General features: G+C 45.1%; 1 protein-coding gene across 1 annotated transcript in view; it reads right to left on the bottom strand.

The window, feature by feature from the left end:
* Window positions 1-12,825: 12,825 nt before the first annotated feature.
* Window positions 12,826-22,505, bottom strand: part of pcyt2 (phosphate cytidylyltransferase 2, ethanolamine) — a 47,948-nt gene continuing 38,268 nt past the window's right edge. The window contains exons 11-13 of the mRNA XM_072483646.1: window positions 20,511-20,576; window positions 18,075-18,163; window positions 12,826-14,491 (exon numbers count right to left, since the gene is read on the bottom strand). Of these exons, the coding sequence (XP_072339747.1) occupies window positions 14,371-14,491; window positions 18,075-18,163; window positions 20,511-20,576 (276 nt within the window). The 3' untranslated portion in view covers window positions 12,826-14,370. The remainder of the gene's footprint in view (window positions 14,492-18,074; window positions 18,164-20,510; window positions 20,577-22,505) is intronic.

The following is a 22,505-nucleotide window of genomic DNA, read 5'->3' as shown; positions in this document are numbered from 1 at the left end:
AGGCAGTTTTGGCAGTCCAGCACACCAAACTTCTAATTCGAGACACTTACGTTACGGGCATGAAGTCTGCGTACGTCCGCCAGCGGCTACTGGAAGGGGGTACGCTCGATCTTGCGGGAACTAGGCAGCTCGCTAATTCGTTAGAAGTGGCCTCCCGTAACGTCCAGTCCTACGCCCCCGACCGCGCGGCACCCGTGTGGGCCCGCCAGCTGCCGACTCCAGCCCACCGCATGTCTGTGCTGCGTGGCAGCCAGCCAACTCTGGGGGGCCCAAGTGCTATTTTTGCGGGCAAAACAAATACCCGAGGCAGCGCTGCCCGGCGCGGAGCCCGACCTGCAACGGCTGTGGGAAGAAGGGACACTTTGTTTCTGTTTGCCAGGCCCGGTCGGTCGCCGCTGTTTCCAGGCCCGGCATTCCTACACCCCCCACGTGCGACCCACGAGCGCCGCCATTTTCCCCTTCGCAAGCCACGTGCAGCCCGTGGGCGCCGCCATCTTCTTCACCGGAAGCCACGTGCGGCCTGGAGGGGAACCATCTTTGATGTCGCCCGCCATGTGCGCCCCGTGGGCGCCGCCATCTTCGGCGCCATTTTGGACTGCGTCTCAGGACCCCTGTTCGTCTGGCTGTTCATCGCCTGCCACTACCTCCACCACTGCTGACTAGCCTGGGACCTCCCAGCATCTGCCGCAGCTTGCCTCGATCACCTTGGATCAGTCCCGGCCCCGCAACCTCGCGACCGCGACAACGACGGTGAAGATCGATGGGCACGAGACGACCTGCCTTTTTGACTCTGGGAGCACAGAGAGCTTCATCCAGCCCACTACGGTAAGGCACTGCTCCCTCTCGGTACACCCCGTCACCCAGAAATTCTCCCTGGCCTCCGGATCCCATCCCGTGGAAATCCGGGGGTACTGCATCGCGACCCTCACCGTCCAAGGCGTAGAGTTTAGCAACGTCCGGCTCTACATCCTCCCTCACCTCTGCGTTGCCCTGTTACTCGGCCTGGACTTTCAGTGCCATCTCCAAAGACTAACCTTAAAATTTGGCGGACCCCTATCCCCCCCCTCACTGTATGCGGCCTCACGACCCTTAATGTCGATCCACTTTCCCTGTTTGCGAACCTCACCCCGGATTGCAAACCCGTCGCCACTAGGAGCAGACGGTACAGTGCCCAGGACAGGACCTTCATCAGGTCAGAGGTCCAACAGCTTCTGCAGGAAGGGGTCATTGAGGCCAGCATCAGCCCCTGGAGAGCTGAAGTGGTGGTAGTGAAGACTGGGGAGAAGCACAGGATGGTCATTGACTACAGTCAGACCATCAATCGGTACACGCAGCTCGACGCGTACCCCCTCCCAAGCATATCTGACATGGTCAATCAGATTGCGCAGTATCGAGTCTTTCCCACTGTGGACCTGATTTCCGCCTACCTCCAGCTCCCCATCCGCCCGGAGGACCGCCAACTGCGTTCGAAGCAGATGGCCGCCTCTATCACTTCCTTAGGGTTCCTTTCGGCGTCACTCATGGGGTCTCGGTCTTCCAGTGAGAGATGGACCAAATGGTTGACCGGTACGGACTGCGGGCCACCTTCCCGTACCTAGATAATGTCACCATCTGCGGCCACAATCAGCAGGACCACCACGCAAACCTCCAAAAATTCCTCCAGACCGCCAAACTCCTTAATCTCACGTACAATAAGGAGAAATGCGTGTTCCACACCAACCGCTTAGCCATCCTTGGCTATGTCATGGAAAATGGAGTCCTAGGGCCCGACCCCGACTGCATGCGCCCCCTCATGGAACTCCCACTCCCCCACTGCACCAAGGCTTTGAAATGATGCCTGGGGTTTTTCTCATATTACGCCCAGTGGGTCCCTAATTATGCGGACAAGGCCCGCCCACTCATTCAGTCCACAGTTTTTCCCCTGACGCCAGGCCTTCAACCGCATCAAGGCAGATATCGCCAAGGCCACGATGCACGCGGTCGACGAGTCCCTCCCCTTTCAGGTGGAGAACGATGCATCGGACGTAGCTCTGGCCGCCACCCTCAACCAGACGGGCAGGCCCGTGGCCTTCTTTTCCCGCACCCTCCATGCCTTCAAAATTCAGTACTCCTCTGTCGAAAAGGAGGCCCAAGCCATTGTGGCGTTGTGCGACATTGGAGGCATTACCTGGCCGGCAGGAAATTCACTCTCCTCACTGACCAACTGTCGGTTGCCTTTATGTTTAATAATACACAGCGGGGCAAGATCAAAAATGACAAGATCTTGAGGTGGAGGATCGAGCTCTCCACCTATAACTATGAGATCTTGTATCACCCGGGGAAGCTCAATGAGCCCCCTGATGCCCTATCCCGCGGTACATGTGCCAGCGCACAAGTGGACCGACTCCGGGCTCTCCACTATGACCTCTGCCACCCGGGGGGTCACCCGGTTCTTCCATTTCATCATGGCCCGCAACCTGCCCTACTCCATTAAGGAGGTCAGGACCGTCACCAGAGACTGCCAGGTCTGCGCGGAGTGCAAGCCGCACTTCTACCGGCCAGATCGAGCGCACCTGGTGAAGGCCTCCCGCCCCTGTGAGCGCCTCAGCGTGGACTTCAAAGGGCCCCTCTCCTCCACCGACCCCAACACGTACTTTCTGAACATGGTCAATGAGTACTCCCGGTTCCCTTTCGCCATCCTATGCCCCGATATGACTTCTGCCACGGCCATTAAAGCCCTCCACAGCATCTTCACACTGTTCGGTTTCCCCACCTGCATCCACAGCGATCAGGAATCCTCTTTTATGAGTGATGAGATGCGTCAGTTCCTGCTCAGCAAGGGCATCGCCTCGAGCAGGACGACCAGCTACAACCCCCGGTGAAACGGGCAGGTGGAGAGGGAGAACGGGATGGTCTGGAAGGGAGAACGGGACGGTCTGGAAGGCCGTCCTGCTGGTCCTGTGATCTAAAAATCTCCCGGTCTCCCGCTGGCCGGTGGTCCTCCCCGACGCGCTCCACTCCATCCGATCGCTCCTCTCCACCACGACCAACGAGACCCCTCACGAATGTGTGTTTGCCTTCCCCAGGAAGTCCACCTCCGGGGTCTCGCTCCCAACATGGCTGACAGTTCCTGGACCCTTCCTCCTTTGGAAGCATGTGCGGACCCATAAGTCGGACCCCATGGTCGAAAAAGTCCACCTCCTACATGCGAACCCGCGGTACGCCTACGTGGCACACCCCGACGGGCGCCAGGACACAGTCTCCCTCCGGGACCTGGCACCCGCTGGATCCCCACCCCCGACCCCCGACCTGACACTGCCCACCCCCCCCCACCCCCGGTTGCCTCATTCACCCCTGCGCCACTGACGCTCCCTCCAGCGAACCTCACCGCAACCCCCGCCCCAGTAGGATCCGTCCTCCCACTGGATCCACTCAGGGGTGACGAAGACGAGGACAGCACGCTCCCGGAGTCGCAGGTGACCAAGTCGGTGCCCACATCACCACCAGGACTGAGGCGATCGCAGAGGAGGGTCAAGGCCCCTGACAGACTGAACTTGTAATGTTTTCCAGCACCCCCGTCGGACTCGTTTTTTAACAGGGGGTGAATGTGGTAGTCACCACTACTTGTATTACATGGATTACGGCACTGCCCGTATAGTAGAGGTACATGGGTAAATCCCTGCCTGCTGGCTCCGCCCAGTAGGCGGAGTATAAATGTGTGCGCTCGCCGGTGCTGCAGCCATTCTGGTTCCAGCTACAGGAGGCACAACATCTTGGCTCAATAAAGCCTCGATTATTCACTACGCTCGTCTTTGTGGTAATTGACTGTGCATCACTCTTTACCGCAGAGGGTTGTGGAGGCCAAATCATTGAGTGTCTTTAAGACAGAGTTAGATAGGTTCATGATTAATAAGGGGATCAGGGGTTATGGGGAGAAGGAAGGAGAATGGGGATGAGAAATTAACAGCCATAATTGAATGGCGGAGCAGACTTGATGGGCCTTCATTCTGCTCCTATGTCCTATGGTTTTATTTGCATATATGCTATAATTTATCTTTTCAATATTCATGCAACAGAAAAGTGACTGTTGAGTTTAATTGGGTCTGGCACACACAGGGGTACACAGTTCTTTCACTAGTCCCACGCATACCCACATCGCATGGACAGAAACACGGGGAAATGGAAATGGCTTTCCCCTTCCACTCTCTGAATAAAGGAAGGGGTTGGTCCGAGCCTAGCTTCATGGTATAAAGAAGGAGCTGGTGGTGCTGGTGTGACCGGCTATCGCATTATCTTTCTGCCGAGGTGCTACATAACCAATAAGCAAGCACACTGCGACGCGTTTCTTTGAACAGCAAATGTCAGCAGAGTTCTTAGGAAGGGAGCCGAAGAGAAAATACGGAAAAACGTGTCAGTGTCTGATGAAGTGAGTTTAGTGTCCACTCTTGACTTTGTACTTCCATTTCATGGAGAAAAATAAATGTTTAGAACTTGAGGGTAATCACCACATCACACATCTGTTGTGTTCCGTGATCTTGTCTAGCAATGAATCTACAGAACTGCTGATGACTCAGCCAGAACTAGGATTTATTAATGTACACGTGGTAAGGTAACAATCAGATATAGAGCAAGTTATCATAGAGTTACATTAGATTCTCCTGGAACTGCCCTCATGCACAACTGTCCTCATGTACGCCTTACAACCTTCTCCTGGTAGCCGGAAGTCACCTGACTTATATCGGACACCACCTGCTGGTGGGAGGTCGCATTGCTGAGTACATGTAATGTTATCCATAGGCATATCACCACAACATCAGTGACTGCAAACCTCAAAAAGGCCAAGGCCCCCACTCTACCATCTCCCACGGCATGGACTTCAGAGCCTTCAATGTTATCAGTTGGCCCCCATCAGTTCCATTGCTGGAGATTTCAGGCACTTGAGAGGTAACTCCGCCACCCCGCCCCATCACCTGTCAGGTCCTCTTGCATAGTTTGGCCAGTGGCTTGACATTGTTGCCCAAGATGTGGCCGCTGCTGCACCATAGAATTTACTTGGAGCCAGCAAAGGAGGACAAAGGGTTGATTAAGAAGGGGAAAATAAGAGTTTGAGGGTAAGCTTGGGTGTGGGGGTGGACATAAAAACTGACTGTAAAAGTTCCTATAGGTATGTGAAGAGAAAAAGATTGTTGAAGACAAATGTGGGTCCCTTACAGCCAAAATCAGGGGAATTTATAATGGGGAACAAAGAAATGGCTGGCTAGGTACAGACTTTGGTTCTGCCTTCACTGAGATGAGGAGAAGTTTCTTCAGCCAGAGGGTGGTGCATCTGTGGAACTCTTTGCCACAGAAGGCTGTGGAGGCTAAATCACTGAGTGTCTTTAAGACAGGGATAGATAGGTTCTTGATTAATACGGGGATCAGGGGTTATGGGGAGAAGGCAGGAGAATGGGGATGAGAAAATATCAGCCACGATCGAACGGCGAGCAGACCCGGTGGGCCGAATGGCCTAATACTGCTCCTGGTCTTAGGGTCTTCACAAAGGAGGTCACAACTAATATACCAGAAATGTTGGGGGACACGGGATTTAGTGAGAGGAACTGAAGGAGATAAATATTGGTAGAGAAATGGTGTTGGGGAAACTGATGGGATTGAAGGCCGATAAATTCTCAGGGCCTGATAATCTACATCCCAAAGTACTTAAGGAAGTGTCCTGAGGGGCAGCACGGTGGCGCAGTGGTTAGCACTGCAGTCTCACGGCGCCGAGGTCCCAGGTTCGATCCCGGCTCTGTCTGTGTGGAGTTTGCACATTCTCCCTGTGTTTGCGTGGGTTTCGCCCCCACAGCTCAAAGATGTGCAGGGTAGGTGGATTGAACACACTAATTTGCCCCTTAATTGGAAAAATGAATCGGGTACTCTAAATTCTTTTTAAAAAGGAAGTGTCCTGAAAAATAATCCTGAAATAATCCTGAAATATTCTGCAGACTCTGCAACAATTCCTACAGACTGGAGGCAGCTAATGTAACCCCACTTTTTAAAAAGAGAGGTAGAGAGAAAACAGGGAATTATAGACCAATAAGCCTGACGTCGGCAGTGGGACAAATTCTAGAATCCATTATCAAAGATTCTATAGCAGAGCACTTGGAAAACAGTGGCAGGATCGGACAGAGTCAGCGTGGACTAGCTCAGTGGTTTAGCTGGTTTAGCTCAGTGGGCTAGACAGCTGGTTTGTGATGCTGAACAAGGCCAGCAGCGCGGGTTCAATTCCCGTACCAGCTGAGAATTCTGAATTCTCCCTCGGTGTACCCGAACAGGCGCTGGAATGTGGCGACTAGGGGCTTTTCACTGTAACTTCATTGCAGTGTTAATTTAAGCCTACTTGTGACATTAATAAAGATTTACGAAAAGGAAATGTTTGACAAATCTACTAGAATTCTTCGAGGATGTAACTAGTAGAATTGATGAGGGGCAGCCAGAGGATTTGGTGTATTTTGACTTTCGGAAGACTTTTGATAAAGTCCCACCTAAGAGATTAGTGTGTAAAATTAAAGCGGGTGCGATCAGAGGTAGTGTATTGAGATGGATAGAAAGCGTGTTGGCAGACAGGAAACAAAGAGTAGGAATTAACAAGTCTTTTTCCAAGTGGCAGGCAGTGACTTGTAGGGATCGGTGCTGGGACCCCAGCTATTCACTGACTTAGATTTGGGAACTAAATGTAATATCTCCAAATTTGCAGATGACACAAAACTGGGTGGGGGGAGGGTGAGCTGTGAGGAGGATGCAGAGATCCTTCAGTGTAATTTGGACAAGTTGAGTGAGTGGGCAAATGAATGGTAGATGCAGTATGATGTGGATAAATGTGAGGTTATCCACTTTGGTAGCAAAAATAGGAAGGAAGATTATTATCTGAGTGGCTATAAATCAGGAGAGGGGAATGTAGGTAAGCGGACGGTAAAGAAGGCAAATCCTATGTTGGTCTTCATCGTGAGAGGATTTGAGTGCAGGAGCAGGGATGTCCTGCTGCAATTATACAGGGCCTTGGTGAGGCCACACCTGGAGTATTGTGTTCACATTTAATCTCTTCGTGGGGGAAGGATATTCTTGCTCTAAAGGGAGTGCAGAGAAGGTTTACCAGTCTGATTCCTGGGATGGCAGGACTGATTTACGATGAGAGATTGAGTTGGTTAGGCTTATATTTGTTGGAGTTCAGAAGAATGGGGGGGGGGGGTGGATCTTGTAGAAAACGGTAAACTTCTAACAGGACTAGACAGAGCAAGATGCAGGCTGTTCCGGATGGTAGGGGGAGTCCAGAACAAGGAGTCACAGTCTAAGGATACAGGGTCAATCATACAGGACTGAGATGAGGAGAATTTTCTTCGCCCAGAGTGCAGAATCTGTAGACTTCTCTACAACGGAAAGTAGTTGAGGCAAAAACATTTTATGTTTTCAAGAAGCAGTTGGGGAAAAAGGGGACAAAAGGATATGGATGCGGGGGGGGGGGAGATCAGGCTATTGAGTTGGATGATCAGCCATGATCATAATGAATGGCGGAGCAGGCTCGAAGGGCCGAATGGCCTCCTCCTGCTCCTAGTTTCTATGGGTCTATGTCGGAGCTGGAGGATAGTGTGTGGAACAGAGACTGTACCAACGACCCAGAATCCTGCTTCTGCCGCTATCCAGCCAAAGGTTCTCCCACTACACACATGCCCCATGAAAATCCCATTTCTACAGCCGCCTTGCAAAAAAAGGGGATTGGCAGGGCAGACGTAGAGTGGACATTTCCCCTTATTGGACATTCTCGGACGAGAGGCCATAGTTTTAGAATAAGGGTTGGCAGATTTCAAACAAAAGTGAGGAGAAATTACTTCACTCAAAGGGTCATGAATCTGTGGAATTCTCTAACCCAGAGTCAGAACGCTACACAAATTTGAGGATATATGTAGGTTTTTAATTCGTAACAGGACAAAGTATTGTGGGGAGTGGGCAAGAAGGTGGAGGCGAGGCCGAGATGAGATCAACCATGATTGCATTGAATGGCGGAGAAGCTCGAAGGGGTGAATTCCCCACTCCTGTTCCTAGTTCTCATGTAAAATTGCAAGTGAGGCTAGTTTTGACTAAGAAAGTTGAAAGGTCTGTGAGTGCCCATGTGAGGTTGCTTTATTCATCATTTGAATGAGGACTGGAATATTCTGATTCTTGGGATGTGGAATAGGGTGGCATTTGTGCCCATCCCTAGTTGGTACGTAACAGATTCTCAGGTTACGCAAGATGGTCTCACTTTATTTGATAGCGATTTGATAGAGGTGTTCAAAATCATGAGGGAGTTGGACAGAGTAGACAGGGGGGAAACACAGTAGCATAGTGGTTAGCACAGTTGCTTCACAGCACCAGGGTCCCAGGTTCGATTCTCGGCTGGGTCACTGTCTGTGCGGAGGTCAGCACGTTTTCCCCGTGTGTGCGTGGGTTTACTCCGGGTGCTCCGGTTTCCTCCCAGTCCAAAGATGTGCAGGTTAGGTGGATTGGCCGTGCTAAATTGCCCTTAGTGTCCGAAAAATGTTAAGTGGGGGTTACTGGGATAGGGTAGATTCATGGGCTTAAGTAGGGTGCTCTTTGTAAGGGCCGGTGCAGACTCGATGGGCCTCCTTCTGCACTGTAAATTCTATAACAGTTCCCGCTCGTTTAAGGATCGTGATTGAAAGTGATTTGCAAAAGAAGAAAACGTGATGTGAGGAAAGTTTGTTTTCACACGAGTGGTTCAGGTCTGGAATGTGCTGCTTAGAAGCGTGGTAGAGGCAGGTTCAATAGAGGCATTCAGGAGGACATCAGATGATAATTTGGATAGAAGCAATGTGCAGGGGTACGGGAAAAGGCAGGGGAGTGGCACTGAAGCCTGATGCTCATTTGATTTATTATTGTCGCATGTATTAGTATACAGTGAAAAGTATTGTTTCTTGCATGCTATACAGACAACGCATACTCTACATAGGGAAGGAGACTGCAGAACGTAATGTTTGAGCAAGAACAGACATGATGGGCCATCAGACACGATGACTCCTTCTGCCCTTGGACAATTCTGTGATTCTCATGAAGGTATAATAGAACGATTCCAGCAAGTGCATGATAGATTACAAATGACAGAAACAAATATTCTAAAAACACACTGATACCAGGTATGGATACATTTTTAATTCAACCATCCCTTCAAAACATGAACTTTCTTCATCAAGAACACCGAGGAGATGGGGATGCGAGTAAAAGGCGTCAAGCTGCCATTAGCCACGCAAAATCCATCCCAATTACAAAGACATACCAAGCATGAAATAGAGAAGGGCGAGTAACATCCATTCGCCTTTGCAGCTGCCCATCTTAAAGCAGTAACGAAATCCACAGTCCTGATAAAGAGCCTCACCCAATTTTGTGGCGCAGTCGGAAATCAAATCAGGTTATGATTGCTGAGGAGTTGAGAATGCTATGCGCCATTGTAATTGTGGGGGAAACATTTAGACAGCAGAAGACCAAGAAACTGTAGAAAGTATCAAAATAAAATGATGGATCAATTTAACATTGAAGAATTGTTGAAGCAAAATGCTTATCTGTACATTTAATCCCAAGGAAGGTGGACCTCCTTCCGCAGCTGATGGGAAATTTGGGGCTGAACCTTTCACCCGTTCGCTGCATGTGCTCGGCGGGCCCAGAAGAAGGCATGAAATGCGTTCCTGGCACGGTTGGCGCTGGAGCACAATTTCACGTTGGCTGGCCAATTAACGGCCATCCAGCATGTATCTGGCGCTGTGAAAGGCTGAGCACTGCTGGGGAGGGTGGGCGCTGAATAAAGGGAACAAGTGGGCTGGTGCCTCCAATGCTCACCCTCGGGCAAACAGCCGCTGCGGACCCATGGAAAATAAGAATCAGTGGAAAAACTATGCCACAAGTGTCCAGGCAGCACTATAATAATAATCTTTATTAGTGTCACAAGTAGGCTTACATTAACACCACAATGAAATTACTGTGAAAATCCCCATGTCGCCTGTTTGGGTACACTGAGGGAGAATTCAGAATTTCCAATTCACCTAACAAGCACGTCTTTTGGTCTCGTGGGAGGAAACCGGAGCACCCGGAAGAAAACCCACGCAGACACGGGGAGAAAGTGCAGATGCCAGTCAGTGACCCAAGCTGGGAATCGAACCCGAGTCTCTGGTGCTGTCAAGCATCAGTGCTACCGTGCCACCCACTGACCTAAGTACCCAGACACTTTTATTTGAACCCTGACCTTTCATCCTGCCCTGGATTGAGGTTGTAGCTTAAACTTAAAGGCCACCACCCACAACCGTAAAGGCAGGCAGGTAACGTGAAACTCCAGTCAATTGCTGTTTAATTAAATTGGCTTCTTGATTGTTGGCAGGCGTGCATGCAAGCCAGAAGCACACTGACCGAAATATAGCATGAGGGTAGATGGCATTGAGAAGAGTGCCTGGCATTGTCTCACGCAATTCTACGTGCTTCCGGGTTGAGCGTGTGCCCGAATTTTATACATAAAATTCTGGCCTGGAACCTGCTGAATGCTAACTTCTTGTTGCCTAAACTGGGCAACGGTTCAGTGAAATCAATAAGCGAAATAAAACTACGCAAGGCGGAAGAACTTTTTTTCCACCAGTTGAAGGAATTGATGCGTTCAAAATTAAACAAACCTGGAGTTATCTGGAGGGGATTCCACGGATGTTTGGGCTCTCGCATTCATTCAAGAAAAAAATAATTGGCTTTGATGTAATTGGCGGGTAGATGCCAGTTGGGTAGCTGCACTGGAACAGGTTGGCTCGGGACGCAACACATTCTGGAGCACAAGTCTTCAGTAGTATTGCTGGAATATTGTCAGGGCCAATAGCCTTTTCAGTATCCAGTGCCTTCAGCCATTTCTTGATATCATGCAATTAACAGATGCATTGATGTTAAGTGAGGTATAAATGTACCTAGAACTTAAAGTGGTGCACACACGTATTACTTGTGTACAAAACAGCAACTGTTGGATTCTCTTTAGGTTCCTTTCCACAGGTGTAGTGAGCAAACTGTCGAAATAGTCACTGCACATTGAAATTCCGGTTACGCTTTATGTTCCAGAAAGGGAGCAAATAAGTTGCGCTTTTTTTTTTTTTTTTTTACACTGTAGGATTTTTAAAAAAATACTTTATTCAGGAGTGAATAAAGACAAACTGTTTACTAAAGACAAACTGTTCATCAGTACTTTAAGTGCTTAATGACTTCACTTTCAATAGACAAATAAAAACATTTATTCATCATTGTTACCAGTTTTGTTTAAAGCTCGTCTGAAATGCACCAGCAGTCACCCGTTTAAGCAAGGGTATGCCATTAATAGATCCAAAATTGCTGTACAGTGAGGGTGATTATCAGTATCATTCCCAGTTAGCAACACTGGTTAAATATTTTAAAATTATCTCCTTTGTTTGTGTACTAAAGGTAAATTTGGGTAGGAGAAATTAACATTAAACAAGGTGGGATTCAGTGAAGGAGTTTGCACAAAAAATTAAATGCACTTATCCCTATTTTAATCATTTGCTCCTCATCCCTCTCCCTCCAATGGATGGGTCAAGAATGGAAAGGAAACAGGTTGACAGTGGATTCATTCCAGAATCCAGCGTTTGAACAAAGAAAATTACAGCACAGGAACAGGCCCTTCGGCCCTCCCAGCCTGCGCCGATCCAGATCCTTTATCTAAACCTGTCACCGATTTTCCAAGGATTTACTTCCCTCTGTTCTCCGCCCATTCATATATCTGTCTAGATGCATCTTAAATTATGCTATTGTGCCCACCTCTACTGGCAAAGCTTTCCAGGCACCCACCACCCTCTGCGTGGAAAGTTTTTTACGCACATCTCCCTTAAACTTTCCCCCTCACCTTGAAATCGTGACCCCTTGTAACTGACACCCCCACTCTTGGAAAAAGCTTGTTGCTATCCACCCTGTCCATACCTCTCAATTCTGTAGACCTCAATCAGGTCCCCCCCTCAACCTCCGTCTTTCAAACAAAAACAATCCTAATCTACTCAACCTTTCTTCATAGCTAGCACCCTCCATACCAGGCAACATCTTGGTGAACCTCCTCTGCACCCTCTCTAAAGCATCCACATCCTTCTGGTAATGTGGTTACCAGAACTGCACGCAGTATTCCAAATGTGGCCTAACCAAAGTCCTATACAACTGTAACATGACCTGCCGACTCTTGTACTCAATACCCTGTCCGATGAAGGCGTCTGTTTGGTAGTCTGTTGGAACTTCTTTCTATCCAGGTTTCACACGGTACCCAAAACGTCATGGTAACCTTGTGCTTTAAAGCACATTCTTATCATCATTGATGTTGGCTAAAGGCCAAGCTAAGTACTCAGAGCTTCGTGCAAGCAAGGCCCTCCTTTTTCCTCAGCTTTGTAATCCATTGGCTGAAAATCACCATTGTGGCAGTGGGAACAATGCTCATCTTCAATGACACTCTAACATGCATTATTAAAAATGTTCAGGTTTCCAAAGGCTAAAATTTGCAGTTAAATCACAGAAAAGTCCAAGCTGCAAGTATATTTTAATGTTATGCAATCTATTTTAGCCATCTTTCAGATCTGGCACATTTTCCTCCATAAACACTTATTATCTGCACCATTCCCCAGATACCAAGATTATTAATGCATTGATTGGCAGCCTGAGCCAATCGAGTGATTGCAGTTTGTAAGATAAATATGGGTCACAAATAAATTAGAAGGAAATAAAAGGAAATCCGTTGGAGGGAAAAGTGACAAAAAGAGCATGAAAAATGTCCTACTTGTTCTGAAGTCAGCACATTGCTAATTCAAAGCCACACACAAATTGTGTTGGTTTATTTGTTACATTACACCAGCATATGTTACTCAGGGGCATTCATTTTAATTCACCATTGGAGAGAAGGAAAAGCAGACATTCAATTCAAACATTCTACAGACAGATTTGCCAGAATATACATTCATTAAAACTGCGCAACAAGTTCCAGATAGGATATTTACATATAGCACAATGTAGTTCAAAAGCAAAGTGAACACATTAAAACCAAAGGCATACAGAATGTAATCGTTCTAAAAACATGTTACTTTCCACAATTAGGAGGGGGAAAAATTACAACAGTAGTATTACTATTTGTTGGGCAGCAATGACATATCAACAGGATGCTCTGACCACTATAATGGCTTAGCTTCAAAGGCCACTGGCTGTCAATGTTACTAATTCCGACTTGATGATTGCAAAGTGATGTAAACTATTAAGTGTGCTGTCCAAAATTGTTTAAATGGGGGGGGGGGGAAGAGAAAAAAAAAAATCTAAAAATATATTTTTTCATAACTTCAAGCATAAAGACTCCTCAAGAGCCAAAAATCTAGTCTAGGTTCTTTTGCAGATGTATAATGTTAAAATGTAGAAGATGTTCAAAATTACTGTGCAGCGATTTTGAATGTTTTCTTCCTTAAACCGTTGATAAACAGAATTAAGATTTTATTTCTAATGTATTTGACCTCATAATTGTACATGAACAATTGTAATATAATGGCCTGTATATACTGCAGATTATTAAAATATTGTATGGTCCCAAGAAATAAAACCGCTACCAAAACGCATTGCAATTAGAGACACGAAATATACTAAGAAAACGATTAAGAAAAAAAGAAAGCACCACTAATAATGCTTTCATTTGCTGTTCAACCACAGGAGATTATAACAGCAGGGGGGAGGAGTGGGGGAAAGAAACGGGACCGAGTAATGCCTTACAGTTCAAGATCGTTAGAAAACAAAGAAGTTGGGATTTAAAATTGCCTCCTGTACCAAGATGAAAAGGAAATTAAAAATAAACCATGGCTCAGTATTTCAAATTCAATTGCAATTATCTTGGTATTAATAAACATCAAAATTGCTTCAGTTTTAATTGAAACCGTAAAATATCTTTATAAATAGAAAAGCAGCATGATACATATGTAAAATCCAATTACCAAAAAATAGTAATAGATATTTGAAAATTCTACAATGTTATCAGACCTTTTATAGGTCAATTAAAAGAAAATAGAATATATAATTTTTAAATTATATAATTTTAAAAACATTTTACAGCACTAGACTGTAAACACTCTTACCACTATCTGTATATTTACAAGCAGCTGGTTTAGTATGCCCAAAAAGTACAGACTACCCCTTTAGTGCATCCCATTATTTTAAATTAAGTCTATTAAAAATATTAAAAGGTCCGCCAAGTAAACTCACTGCAAATCTATAATGCAAAAGTCTAGTAAATGTAAAACAAACAGTGCTGAACAAAGACCATTCATTAAATGTAGTGTACTGGTGTAAATGGACATTGTTTTTGTGTGGATCGCACTATTCACTGCATTTCTGGTCTGGAATTCCTCGCGTTTGGTCATCACATCTCTTCTTGACGGCCTCGATTGCAGCTAGCTCCTTCGCTTCTTTCTTTTGGTTTCTTGCCTCAAATTGTAATCTTTCAACAGCAGCGAAATAAAAATAGGTTCAAAAAGTGGGATAACGAATAATACTATTGATTGCAAGTAGCAAAATTCAAAATAGATTTCAACGTTACATAGCATCTATAATGTATTAAAAATTAACTGTAGTATAAAGGATCCAGTGTTTTGGGAGAAATTAGATCTTCACGAAACTATCCCCTCCTCCCCATCACATATACCAAAGAAGGAAGAAAAAAAAGCATGTTGTTTATATTTGTCCTATTTGTTCACTTTTAGAAACATTATAAATATATATTTTTTAAACTTAGCTAGATCTAGAGCTCAAAATCCATCCTTTTTCTAATATAAATTTACAGTACCCCATTCATTTTTCCCCCAATTAAGGGGCAATTAAAAAAAAAAATTTAGAATGCCCAATTATTTTTTTTTTCCAATTAAGGGGCAATTTAGCGTAGCCAATCCACCTACCCTGCACATCTTTGGGTTGTGGGGGCGAAACCCACGCAAACACGGGGAAATGTGCAACCTCCACACAGACAGTGACCTAGAGCCGGGATCGAACCTGGGACCTCGGCGCCGTGAGGCAGCATTGCTAACCATTGTGCCACCGTGCTGCCCCCTGCACATCATTAAGAGGCACTTTATCGTGGCCTAAACTGCACATCTTTGGATTGTGGGGGTGAGACCCACGCAGACATGGGGAGAATGTGCAAACTCCACACGGAAAGTGACCCGGGCAGAGATCTAACCCGGGTTCTCGGTGCCATGAGGCAGCAGTGCTAACCACTGCGACACCATGCCGCCCTACATTTGTCCCAATTATAAGAATTTTTCCTGGAAAGCTTTATGTAGTTAGTTGCTAAAAAGAGGGGAAAAAATTACATTTGTGCCTCAGTTAAGGGATGTTAGGGCTTTGGAGTGAACCACTCTCCAAGTTTTCCACCTTGTGGCAGAAAATATAAAATCTGAATTTAACAAAAGCTTATTTAAACTAAACATGGGCTTATGAACATAATCCATTAAATCCAGCTGCAAGAGTGGAGAACATTTCTAGTAATTATGAAAGAGGCAAATATTTAAAAAAACTACATCTTGAAACTGATGTAAACTGACTGCAAAATCAGCTCAATTTCGAGAAGTAGTTCCCTGCCTGGAGTTCATTGTATACATATTAATGTTTGATTAATACAGCTGATGAAAATAAGTTAATTTTTTAAAATATAAATTTAGTGTACCCAATTAATTTTTTCCAATTAAGGGGCAATTTATCGAGGTCAATCCACCTAGCCTGCACATCTTTGGGTTGTGGGGGCGAAACCCACGCAAACACGGGGAGAATGTGCAAACTCCACACGGACAGTGACCCAGAGCCGGGATCGAACCTGGGACCTCGGCGCCGTGAGGCTGCAGGGCTAACCCACTGCGCCACCGTGCTGCCCTGAAAATAAGTTGATCACAAAAATACATTTTGAATTAGTATCTGGTCCACTAGTTGGGAGTATCCCAATTTTAAATAACTGAAGATAATTCATAGAGAACCATTCACTAATAATAATTGTGTATAGTCAGTTTTTGTAATTAACAACTTTTAAAATGTCATTGTCCATTGTCCCAAAAGAAAGGGCGCGATTCAGCAGATTCAAGTTACAGTCCGCTGAACGGAGTGCAGCACCAAGAAACACCCAGCTATACAACCACATTTTGCAGGATGTTTTGAGCCTTGGGGAGATTCTCTCCTCCGAGTCCACACGTTTTCCTGCTGACGAACTGCAAATTACCAGTAGGAAGGGCTCTTTGCAGATCAGGGCATCATTTTGTCTGGCAGCCCCAATCCCCCTCCCAACCTTTCAGACCCCACATGCTCCTTTGAACCCTCCCCTCATCCCCTAACCTTGAGGGGGCCCCTGAGAACCCCCACTTGCCTGACAAGCCACCCTTGCCCCGACCCCCCGTAGTGCCAGCCTGGGCACCCTGGCAGTGCCGCCCAGGTAGAGCACCAAGGTCCCAACAACGGCGAGGTCCAGATCGCACCGGCGGAGCGAGTCAGGAGACTCGCAACTGGCTAGGCGTGAAGCCCGATTGGGGGCTCGTGCGAGATTCACCCATTGCACCCATATCAGCGCACACCCACAATCTTGAGGGCCCACACTGGGCAAAACTTGCAATGATGATGTATTATCTGGGGGAATGTCATATAAAAAAATAGCACAAAGACTGCTAAACTCAGTTTGCACAGAATGTAATTTAGTGCTTAAACATATGAAATATTTTGCAATTGTTTGGCTGATTTCAGAAGAATTGCATTGCAAAGAAAGAGAGCGACCTAGCTAAAACTCTCGACAAATATTTTTAAAATGCATTTTGGTTTTGAGAGATTGATCCATATACATGTGGAGTCACTAAATTGTGGTTTAAGCACCACAGAATAAAATGACAAGAATAAATACAGTACATATCCCAACCAGTCATTGGCTAACATTCTTAAAATGCAGCCATTTTCACAAGTGGTCCTTCCTTGTCTAACTCTACCATGCTGTATAGTTTCTTTTTCTTTAAACTTTATCCCCCCAATTAGTGGGCAATTAATTTAGCATGGCCAATCCATCGACCCTGCACATCTTTTGGTTGTGGGGGTGAGACCGCGTAGACACGGGGAGAACGTGCAAACTCGGGTCTTCGGCGCCGTGAGGCAGCAGTGCTAACCACTGCACCACCGTGCTGCCCTTCGTGTTGTATAGTTTCTTCAGCAATATTAGCCGATGACCATCATCCAAATGTCTCCAAATTCTGCTTGCTACTAGCTTTGCAAGAGTAAAATTCACTGTATAAACACCCCTCTAGAAAACCACTCAACGTCTATGCAATGCACAGCAACATGGTTCAAACTGGAAATTTGAAAGCATACCCATTTTAAAATGCTCATTCTGTCCCATCCGAAGCACACATTCCCAACATATTATATGAGCCCAGACACCGTTTCCAGGTTATTTGAGCATGGACAGTATTATAACCAAACCAAGTGGGGAGATAGCCTTTCCATGGTCAAATGGTCTGCTGTGACTTGCTGTCTGGTCTCACACAAAGAAAAGCCACTTGACCGAAATACTGGGAAGTTGTTCGCAACTACTGAAACAACTCAGGAGAAAATGGAAAACATTTTTTAGATCAACAGTCCGTCACAAACATTTATTCAGTTTAAGTAGGAAGAATGGTGGATTGGATTAGATACTGGAGCTGTAACTTTTCATGGCAACAGCAGTCCAGTACAAATTGTTGCCATCTGTAAAAAAAGACATACAAGAGAACAACCCTGTCCTCTTTTACTCTTCTTCACAGAACTGAAATTACAAATGTGCCCATTAATAATATATTGTTTCACCCTGATAGCACAAGTAGTAAATACTGGCTGATCAGCATTAAAATTCAAAAGGTAAGTACAATGGCAGTACAGAATTAGCATTCGTAATGCAATCTTCATACCATAGCTCCAAAGACATAAAACTGGAATTATTTGCAAAGACAATTCTCATCTAAATATTAGATTATAAAATAGTGAAACAGCCAGCAAGTGGTTTAAAAGAAATATATTTTTTTCACCTGTTCTTAATTATTCTTTGAACAATGTGGTCTGTAGTGAGATCATTTCCACTATGAATGGATTTGAAGATGTTGCGTCGTTTAGGTTCCTGCAACAAAATGAAGAGACAATGATAAAAACTGAACACGCAAAAGACATAAGAATTTAAGGGAATGATTTTTTAAATTTTATTTATTTTTTCTTTTTAAATTAAATTTAAAAAAAAAAAGAGCGCCCAATTATTTTTTTTCCCAATTAAGGGCCAATTTAGCGTGGCCAATCCACCTCACCTGCCCATCTTTGGGTTGTGGGGGTGAAACCCACGCAGACACGGGGAGAATGTGCAAACTCCACACGGACAGTGACCCAGGGCTGGGATTCGAACCCGGGTCCTCAGCTTCGCAGTCCCAGTGCTAACCACTGCGCCACATGCCACCCCAGGGAATGAGATTTTGCTCACGTTTAATAGAAAACTGCCTTGCGGCATTTCCATTCGCTTTAGAATATGAAGCATTAGAAAATATTGCAGAAATGTGGACTCGGTCAAGGCATGGCGTTGAAAGTGAATCACTTGTAGGTGATCAGAAATAGATTTCCATTAAACTGAATCATACATTCATACCTTTTTTTTTTAGGAAGAATAATAGGTCTACCAGAAATATTCTGATTTTATTTTATTTACAAAATGGAATCCGGGGTTATGCTACAATTTTAAAATGTCAGTCTGCAAATACAAATATACACACTACTTTGCACATCAGCCCTAGATGTGCAACATGCTGCAGGTATCCACAAAGAAGAAATGGACAAAAGAACAGATTCTGGTAATTGGAATGTCAGCAGAAAATAACTAAAACAGCCATTTGACTTAAAGTAGGAAACAGCCATTCAAATCCACACACACCTGAAGTGGCAGAAGTGAAAATAGTAAATAGCAACTTGTCCAATATGCAGGAGAGCTTGGCTCTCAAAGCTGAGCATCTGGCACAATCATCAGAACAGAAAATACAAACTACAGTTAGGGACAGGTCTGATGTTCCAGATGCAAGACCCTCCCTCACAACCAAAAACATTAGTGGTGTCCAAACTATCAGAAAAGCATCAGATTGGGAATGTAAAATTATTCTAATGTTAATTGACCAAAATGTCAATAAACAATTGTCAACAGATCGGATGCAAGTCCAGATAATGAGAAACCCATGGGGCTGCTTTAGCCTCTCCAGGTTAGCTGCTCTCAGGACTCTTTCATTCTGATTGAAGCCGTTTACCAGGCAGAGACTCTATGTGGATCTAGATCCCTTTCTGTCAATCGGTGGCTGCTCAATGGAGACCAAACCCAGGCCCAGACTCCCGACCCTCACAATAACTGCAAATTTTCTCCATTTCTCCATTCAAAACAATATCCTGCAAACTTATCTGGGCTCTATCGTGGTGAAAATGTGACAAGTAAACAAAGAACCACAGCCACATCTGTGGATGGCAGCCAAGTCTGGACAGGCCACGAGGTTGATGGCTCTCCAGGGTCTAACCTCAGCCTTGTTACTGGTGGAGATTTCCCAAGCTTCCTGACATTCTCTCTTCTATTTTCTTTTTCTGCTTTTTCTCCACTGCTTCCCGGAGGATACCAGACTCGTCATCCAGCAACTGGTCAAAAAACAATTGGCGACGGCACAGCTGAAACGTCCCCTGCGAGCAGGCCAGAATAACTGCTCCTCAACCTCCAATCACAGGTTCCCTTCCTCTCACCCGTTTAGTTCCTCCAGTCATACACTCTGTCTCTGAGGGGCAGCAAGAGGCAAAATCTGTGACTGGAGGTGCAGCTGTCTTGCCAGTGCTTGCTGCTTTACCAGTGAGAAATCTGCAGTCAGTTCTCACTCTCATTGACTGACAACCCAGTTGTGATTCTTTTAAAGTCCTGTACATTGGACTATCATAGAATCACATTGCAGAAGGAGGCCATTCGGCGCATCGAGTCTGCACCAGCCCTTGGATAGAGCACCCTACCCAAGCCCACACCTTCACCCAGTCCCCGTAACCCAGTAACCCCACTCAACCTTTTTTGGACACTAAGGGACAATTTATCATGGCCAATTCCCTAACCTGCACATCTTTGGACTGTGGGAGGAAACCGGAGCACCCGGAGGAAACCCACATACACACGGAGAGAACACACGGAGAGAACGTGCAGACTCCGCATAGACAGTGACCCAAGCCAGGAATCAAACCTGGTACCCTGGAGCTGTGAAGCAACAGTGCTAAGCACTGTGCTACCGTGCTGCCCCGACTAGCCCCGTAAGGTCTGAACATATATTTAAAATAGCAGGTTTTAGAGACTCCGAGGTTCAGAATATGAGAAATCCACCAAACAGCTGTTATTTCTCATTCCTGCAGAGTTCAATTATAAAATAATTATCTTTATAATTGCACTTTAGCTCAGATGACAAACCTTAACTTACAGCGTATGGGTCTGAAGCATCTTTATCAGCCATTACTTCTGTCTTTCCATGACAGACCAAGTCAACCTAGAGAGAAAAGACCATTAACAAACAGTTCATACAGCTCATTCATCACTTCATATTGAATAGATTAATAAGTAACAACAAGCAGCTTGGATTTGGCCTGGTGCTTCAAGGCTGAACTCCTTTGATGCAACTTAATCTTTTCACTTTCTTTCTTCCCCAACCCACCTCAACAAATTAGAAGCAGCAAAATATTTTCAAATGCTTGAAGTCAGAATCAAAATGGGATTGTTTTTCCAGATAATTTGCCCAGGAAACTAGCATGGAACATAGTAGCACAAATTAGCAATGAGAAAAATCTTAAACTTATGAAATACTACATCAAAACGCCAGATCATGTCATAAGCCTAATGTTAAAGCTTTGAAATTAACGATCAAGGAGTTGATCTGTGGGAGCTGGTGGAATCCAGTCGAGGCTGATGGAAAGGCAGTTTCCCAACAGTATGTAAAGGAGCGAATGAGCTGTCAGCAGCCTAAAAAAATATCAATCGCAAAATGTTCAAGACTTCAGCACAATATTTTCAAATTCAGTCCTACTTTGTTCACCTTAAACACTAGAGAGCCAAGACATTGTGGGAATAACACTATGGTAAATTGATATTCCAACATGGGTGCAGCTGATTTTCCTGCTCACTCGCATCCCTCACACTGATATGCACAAACAAATAATCCTGCATTATAAGGTTACTTCATCCAGACCCTTGTGTTGCAGAGTAATTCCATTCCTTACATAGATTGAAGCTGAATTAGGGAATCTTTGGCTATAAAAGTTACTGTATGATGACTTCAGTAGCAGTTACATGCCAAAAGAAAAAGCATGAAATGATTTGTACCATTAGAATCTAAGACTAATGTGAGCATAGATGCATCCATTATCCAAGTATTTTATAAAATACAGAATATTCTGTCCCACCAACAAATCCAATCTTGGCAGTGTCAAGAAGGGAAACAAAAGGCAAGAGGTTAGTTTCTTCACAAGTGCTTGAGGATGTGAGGGCGCCAATATGAACGTCTATATATTTTGAAAAAGATTGTTAAAGCTACATACATCAGTATTTCTCCCTTTCACCTGAAAATTTCAACAGTGCATAGTACAGGTTTGACCAGTACCTATGATCAAATGGCCATTAATTAAGAACTTGTAGCAGACAATTGAATTGTACAGAGCATCACAGGACTAGCAAATGTTACTTAAGTGTGACCAGGTGCAAGAAACCGGTGATTTTTATCACCCTAAGCTAGGGGCACCGATGCCCACTCACTACTCTTTCTGAGAACTTACCACAGAAAGTAGGTTAGTATTTCAGGTCTTTGATTTTTTGTTAAAGGATCATAGACCCTAAATCTTGTATTACTCTGGGGATTCCTGTTTGATCAGTTCAATATTTCCACGATTGTCTGCTTATTTTTCAGATTTTCAGCATCAGTTTTCGGTTCACTTAAAGCAACGTGAATTTATATGGCTGGGTTCCTCTGTATACTCGACTGGACAATTTCCTGACCCACTGCCAAAAATCTATGCTCTCTGTGTCCTTTACTCCCGATATAGATGAGCAAGGGGTACAGTTTACAAAATGATTAAATCAACGTATAATTAGTGAAAACCTTCCTTTCATCCTTTTTGTTAAAGTATAACACTGAACATTCACCACAGTTTGAGATGGTTGCTCAAATTTAATTTGATTGGGAGGGACAGAAACATATAATTTCAGTTTAAATTTTCGGTACTGAACCTTCAAAGTGTTTTACAATATATTTACCCTTGCCCCCTCCCCCTTTATGCAGCACAATGTAAACAAATGCTCATGTACAGATCATTCAAAGCCCAAACAACACTGATTTAAGCTGATTTCCAACAAATGCAATGGTCACGTGAGGAGAACATTTTTAATTTAGTGGTTATTTTTGTGAGGGCCACGGAGAATCCAGCAC

This window comes from Scyliorhinus torazame, chromosome 18 (genome assembly GCF_047496885.1).
Source record: "Scyliorhinus torazame isolate Kashiwa2021f chromosome 18, sScyTor2.1, whole genome shotgun sequence".
Lineage (NCBI taxonomy): Eukaryota > Metazoa > Chordata > Chondrichthyes > Carcharhiniformes > Scyliorhinidae > Scyliorhinus > Scyliorhinus torazame.
This window is presented reverse-complemented; position numbering and strand designations above follow the sequence as displayed.